We start from the raw sequence: 7152 nt of genomic DNA, 5'->3' as shown, positions 1-7152 counted from the left end.
ATGGGAGACACAGTCGCTGCTGCAGAAACCAGCAATACTGCAAAAGCTGTCACCTATGATGCTAATCACCCCTATCACCTTAATAACTCCGACTCTCCGGGTATGACTCTAGTCAATAGTGTATTTGATGGAAGAGGATACCCAGGATGGAGGAGGTTCATTCTCTTGTCCTTGTCAGCTAAAAGGAAGCTTGGATTCATCAATGGAGGTTGCAAATCTCCAGGTCTCAACTCTCCAGAACTTGAGCAATGGAATTGTGTGAATGATATGGTCATCTCTTGGATCCTTAATGCTCTCTCAAAGGACATTGCTGACAGTGTCATCTATTCCAAGACTGCCAAGGAGCTTTGGGACAGCCTTGAACAGAGATTTGGGAAATCAAATGGAGCAAAGCTCTATCACCTGCAAAAGGAACTATCAGGTTTAGTACAGGGGAATAGTGATATTGCAGGTTATTTCACTAAACTTAAACGTTTGTGGGATGAATTGGATGCCTTGAATGTCATTATATGCTGCTCTTGTGTTTGTACTTGTGAAGGAAAGGAAAAATTAACTAAGTCACTAGAAGATCAAAGGTTGATCCAATTTCTAATGGGACTAAATGACATTTATGCACAGGCAAGGGGAAACATCCTCATGATGAATCCCTTGCCCAGCATGGATGTGGCTTATTCCTTACTCTTACAGGATGAAAATCAAAGGGAGGTTTATGCAAATGCAAGTTTTAACTCTCAATCAGTTTCATTTATGGCAGCAGGAGAGAACAAAGAACCTAATGCACAACTTCTAGCTGATTTTGCAGCCTTCATGATTACAGGACAAGGAAAGAATCACCAGAAATTCAGAAATCAGACTCAAAGGGGAACAGGGACAGGACCCAAATTCAACAATTCTGGACACAAGTTTGTTAAACCTCAGCAGAAATTCAAAGCAAAGAAGAAATACAACCCAAATGTGTCCTGCACTTATTGTGGAAAAACAGGACATACACAGGAAGATTGTTACAGAATCATTGGTTTTCCTGATGATTTTGAATTCACAAATCATAAAGGGTATCAGAATCAAATTAAAGGGAATGCAGTGGTGGCACATGAAGAAGAGAATCCAGGAGGACAAGGAAATGAGTTTAATGGGAATAATTTTGGACAGCAGCTTAGCAAAGAGCAAGTAGCAGAAATGATGCACATCTACAAGCAAACAAAATTGGCACAGGCAGGAAATACAGGAATCAATGCTAATGCAATAGCAGGTACTATTCTGAAGTATTCAGGATCAGTTTTCACTACTTTAAAATCAGACACCTGGATAATAGATTCAGGTGCCTCAGAGCATATGTGTTTTGATTCTAATTCTTTCTTGTTTCTCTCTCCACTCCCTGTACCTTTGAACATCAGTTTACCTAACTCTTTCAAGGTAATTGTTACTCATATAGGGAGCATTTCTATCCTGCCTGGTCATGTTCTGAACAATGTATTGCATGTCCCAGAATTCAAGTATAACCTGCTGTCAGTTCATAGGTTTTGTGTTCAATTTAAATATGATGTGCTTTTCACATCTGTTGAGTGTGTGTTGCAGGGCCTTTCAATGAAGAGTCCTCAAGCTTTTGGTGAAGTTAGAGAAGGACTCTACTTATTGGAACCAAGTAGTATCAAGTCTAAGGGTTTATTTAGCAATGATGTATTTTCAATTCCAAAAGGAAGAAATTCCATTTCTGAGTCTGTTTCTTTTTCTAGTCCAGTCCTAGTGAACACTGTTTCAGATGTTAATCTTTGGCATGTAAGATTGGGTCACCTCGCATTTTCAGCAATGAAGCATTTAGATTTCTTTCATTCCAGATCTAATTCTGATTTTGTTTGTGATGTGTGTCCTAAAGCTAGACAAATCAGAAATCCTTTCCCTATCAGTAAAATAAGTTCCAAGCACAGATTTGAGCTTATACATATTGACACATAGGTCAAACACCTACAATGGTTTCAGGTATTTCCTCACTATAGTAGATGACTACAGTAGGGGGACATAGACATTTTTACTAAGTGGTAAAAGTAATGCTTTTCCAATGCTTAAATCTTTCCTATCTATGGTTGAGAGACAATTCAATGAGAAGGTAAGAGTGATAAGACCTGACAATGCATTGGAGTTAGGAAAAGGGACTCAAGAGGCAGCCTTCCTAGCCTCTCAAGGAATTATACATCAATTGTCTTGTGTGGCAACTCCCCAACAAAATGGAGTTGTTGAGAGGAAACATAGGCATCTATTGGAGACTGCAAGAGCTTTAATGTTTCAATCAAAGTTACCTATGTCATATTGGGGAGAATCTATCTTAACTGCCACACATCTCATTAATAGGATGCCTTCCAGTGTTCTTAAAGGGAAAACACCATATGAGGTCTTGTTTAAGAAGAAGCCTAAGTATGATTACCTAAGGAATTTTGGATGTCTTTGCTATGCTTCAACATTAGCACAGGGAAGGGGAAAGTTTGATGAGAGAGCAACAGCCTGTGTTTTGCTTGGATATCCTCTTCATCAAAAAGGATATAAATTGCTGGAAATATCCTCAGGAAGAGTATTTGTTTCAAGGGATGTCAAGTTTCATGAAACACATTTTCCTTTTGCTAAAAACAGACCCTCACATCAGCCTATTTTTTCCAACCCAACCTACAGTACAGAACACAACCACCAAGCTCCACTACAGGACCATCAGTCACCTATTTCTTTGGAACCTGAATTTCCTGATGATTTTTCTTCCCCATCACCAAGTTCTTCATCAACACCCCACCATACTTATTCACCTCCTAGTCCAATTTCTTCTTCACCTATCCCAGATACACCACATACCATATCACCACTCCCTGAACCTAACCAGGTTACACCAGTAAGAAGGTCAGGGAGAATTACCAACCAACCAGCCTACCTAATGGACTATGTGTGCAATAATATCATGTTCACAGATGTAGCAGCTGCTTGTTTCACTCATACAGCTAAACCTAGGGAGTATTGTTTCTCCTCTCTATCCCCAAATAACCAACATGTCATGCAGTCAATTTCTACACTTACAGAGCCTAACAGTTTTGCACAGGCTTGTCAACATCCAGGTTGGATTGCAGCTATGGATTCAGAAATTAAGGCACTAGAAGACAACCACACATGGGATGTAGTTGAGTTACCCAAAGGGAAAAGAGCTTTACCTTGCAAATGGGTGTACAAGGTCAAGCATCTATCAGATGGAAGAGTTGAAAGATTAAAGGCAAGGCTGGTAGTAAGGGGGGATGTCCAAAGAGAAGGGATAGATTATGGAGAGACATTTTCACCAGTGGTGAAGATGACCACCATAAGATGCTTGCTCACTATTGCAGCTAAAAGAGACTGGAATGTATCTCAATTAGATGTTAACAATGCATTTCTGCATGGAGAACTTCAGGAGGAGGTGTATATGAAATTTCCTTAAGGTCTAACACCTCCTACTCCTAAGCATGTTTGTTTATTAAGAAAATCACTATATGGGTTGAAGCAAGCATCCAGGCAATGGTATGCCAGGCTTGCAGGGGCTTTGAGTTTTAAAGGATACTCTTCATCATTAAATGATTATTCTCTATTTTTTAAACGAACAGGAAGTCTGATTTCTATACTAGCTGTATATGTAGATGATATTCTACTGACGGGAGATGATTTAGAAGAGATCAAGCACATCAAGGATTTTCTAAATACTGAATTTAAAGTCAAAAATTTAGGAAGCATACATTATTTCTTAGGCATGGAGATTCTGAGGGAAAAAGAAGGTTTTATTGTGAGTCAGAGAAAATTTACCTTGGACATGCTGAATGAGTTTGAAGTTTCTCACTTGCCTCGAGTCACCTCTCCTCTTGACCCTTCTTCCAAACTCCAAGCTGATGATGGGAAACCTTTGCATAACCCCACAGTGTATCGACATCTAGTCGGGAAGTTGAACTACCTGACTAACACTCGACCAGATCTGTCTTTTGCGGTCCTCACCCTCAGCCAGTACATGCAGAGGCCATGTCTCTCTCACTTCAATGCAGCCTTACTAGTGCTGAAATATTTAAGCTCAGATCCTGGCCAGGGGATCCTTCTATCAGCAACACCATCTTTCTCCGTGCTTGCATTTTGTGATGCTGATTGGGCTTCCTGCAAAGATTCAAGAAGATCTGTTAGTGGCTTCTTTATCACATTAGGAGGAGCACCAATTTCTTGGAAATCAAAGAAACAAGTGTCAATTTCTCTTTCATCTGCAGAAGCAGAATATAGATCTATACGTAGAGTGACTGCAGAACTTACTTGGCTTGTTCGTCTTCTTGAGGATTTCTCTGCTCCAGTCACACTTCCCATACCTCTTCATTCTGATAGCAAGGCAGCTATCCACATAGCCCGTAACCCTGTCTTCCATGAGCGCACGAAGCATGTGGAAATTGACTGCCATTTTATGCGTCAACAATTTCTTTCCGGGTTGATTACACTCTCTTTTGTTCCTTCTAAAGAACAACTGGCAGATGTCTTCACAAAGCCTCTATCAGGGGTTTCTCATTCAGAAATTCTGAACAAGTTGGGGGTCACCAGGTTACCCTCCAACTTGAGGGGGGATATTGGGAAGAAACCCCATCCTAATTTGGTATTCATGAATCCGTGCTCAAGAATACAGAAAGGATCCAACGATAAAGAAGAAGAAGAGTTCAGATGAAGAATAAGAAGAGTTCGACATTTCCAATGTCTGAGAATTGATGTCTGAAGATACAAGTTGGGTATATAGACATTAAAGTTGTTTGGGCCTATATTGTTATTTTGGGCTCATAATTCATTGGGCTCAACAAGCTGAAGATAAGAGTTATTTTGGGCTCATAATTCATTGGGCTCAACAAGCTGAAGATAAGATTAGTATTAGCAATTTTATATTTTCTGTATTTCTTATTTAATTTTGTAAATACCATGTGAGTTTGTTATAAAATAGCCAATAGAAAATTAGACAAGTGTACAGGTAGTTAGGCCTTAGATTCTATTCTTCTGTATATATGGGTCACAGTCTGTACAGTTCAGTATCTAAGAAAGAATACACAGAATATTTTCTTCATCTTCTCTATTTTCTTTCATATTATAGCATTAAAATAATAATGCTTATGTTTTGAATTCACATATTTCAGACAATCTGCAAATAAGCATTTGCACTGCACAAACAGTCTAATCAACACATACATAGGGTATTTAAAGGAGAGTTGTGGCTAGAGGAATATGGGGTCCACTTGTATTTTGCATTTAAGAAATGCAAACATTGAATTTTTATGAAATGGCATATATGCCCTTGGTCAACCATCTTCCCTTTTCTATATAATAGAAAAATATCAAGTACAATTTCTTTTGTTTTTGGTACTATCTATTCTTTCCCATACTTGAGAGGCATTCTTGAGTTTTCTATCACAAACTTTTTTTCAAGCCACTTTTTTTTTCTAAAAAATAGTACAATAGGTGCATGCCAATCTTTCTTAGTCTTTTTATCTTCTCCCTTACATTTAACGTTCGGTCCTTTTTGTGCTTTTACTTTCCATAATATTCAATGTATATCGGTCCATAAGTTTAAAGCTAGAGAAAAAATAAACAAAGAATGTAACTTTTACACCTTTTCGCTTCTAATCCCACATGAGAATTGAGATGTTCATCAAACTTATAAAAATCTTTCTTTTTTCCTCTGCTCATTTTCTGTATGAGGCATGTATGTGATATGGTGAAAGGTAGTGACAACATCCTTTGGGCTTGTGGAGCAATTAGTGTTGCATTCTCTTAAAATCAAATATTTGAACTTTATTAGCACTTTTTCATGATAGAATGTAGTCACACCGTATGAATTCAAGAAAATTCAAAAGATAGAACTCATAGAACTTTTATCTTGTGATAACACTTTGAATTTTGAACTTGATTTCACTTCGGCAAGATAAATCCAAGTGAGAATTTAAGAATTACCACTTATTTGACCTTTTATTTGTCTTCTTCTGCATACAACTATCTTTTTTGTTTCCACACATAATTAATCTTCTACTTTTCTTCAATCATACACATGCTTTTTTTAGGCGAAGACCATTACACCGTCTAAGCCAAAGATTTTTTTTTGTTGAAGATTTGACTTTACTTTATCTGAGGCGAAAACCATTACAACGTTTGAGCCAAAGATTTTACTTTATAGACCATTACACCGTCTAAGCTGAAGACTCTTTTTGTTTGAAGATTTGGCTTCACTTTATTTGTGGCATAGACCATTACACTGTCTAAGCCAAAGATATTTTTTCTGAAGATTTGATTTTACTGAGGTGAAAACCATTACACTATTTGAACCAAAGATTTTACTTTGTCTGAAGCGAAGACCATTACACCGTCTAAGCTGAAGACTGTATTTTGTTTGAATATTTGACTTCACTTTGTCTGTGGCATAGACCATTACACCGTCTAAGTCAAAGATACTTTTTGAAGATTTGATTTTACTTTACCTGAGGCGAAAACCAATACACAATTTGAGCCAAAGATTTTACTTTGTCTGAAGCAAAGACCATTACACCGTCAAAGCTGAAGACTCTATTTTGTTTGAAGAATTGACTTCACTTTATCTGTGGCATAGACCATTACACCGTCTAAGCCAAATATTTTACTTTCATCTGAGGTAAATAACATTACACCGTCTGAGCCAATGATTTATTTTGTCTGAAGAAAAGACCATTACACCGTCTGAGCTAAAGGATTCATTTTATTTAAAGCGAAGACCATTACACCGTCTAAGCTAATGACTTCATCCTGTTTGAATATTTAGCTTCATTTTATCTGAGGTATAGACCATTACACCGTCTAAGCCAAAGATTTTACTTTATCTTGGGCAAAGATCATTACACCGTCTAAGTCAAAGATTTATTGTCTGAAGCGAAGACCATTATGCCGTCTGAGCTAAAGACATCATTTTATTTGAAAATTTGACTTGTTTTATCTATGGCAAAGATCATTACATCGTCCAAGCCAAATATTTCACTCTTTTCATGCTTGGTATTATTAGTCTTGAGATATGACACATTATATTATGGATTTAAGGCTATGAACATTACACTTCTAAGTAAAGTGCTAATAAACACTTTTCTCTCTTTTTGCAGTCTAAACAGGGTTTACTTC

General features: G+C 37.5%; 2 protein-coding genes across 2 annotated transcripts; both read left to right on the top strand.

The window, feature by feature from the left end:
• Window positions 1-1953, top strand: LOC109224488. The gene has a single exon (XM_019389065.1). It carries the CDS (start codon window positions 1-3, stop codon window positions 1951-1953), a length of 1953 nt encoding a protein of 650 aa, XP_019244610.1.
• On the top strand, window positions 3752-4693 carry LOC109224487 (uncharacterized mitochondrial protein AtMg00810-like). Its single transcript, XM_019389064.1, has one exon. It carries the CDS (start codon window positions 3752-3754, stop codon window positions 4691-4693), a length of 942 nt encoding a protein of 313 aa, XP_019244609.1.

This window comes from Nicotiana attenuata, chromosome 3 (assembly GCF_001879085.1).
Source record: "Nicotiana attenuata strain UT chromosome 3, NIATTr2, whole genome shotgun sequence".
Taxonomy (NCBI): Eukaryota; Viridiplantae; Streptophyta; class Magnoliopsida; order Solanales; family Solanaceae; genus Nicotiana; species Nicotiana attenuata.
This window is presented reverse-complemented; position numbering and strand designations above follow the sequence as displayed.

Excerpts from the sequence above, each read along its gene's own strand:
- LOC109224488 (XM_019389065.1), top strand. The coding sequence starts at position 1 with ATGGGAGACACAGTCGCTGCTGCAGAAACCAGCAATACTGCAAAAGCT.
- LOC109224487 (XM_019389064.1), top strand. The coding sequence starts at position 3,752 with ATGGAGATTCTGAGGGAAAAAGAAGGTTTTATTGTGAGTCAGAGAAAA.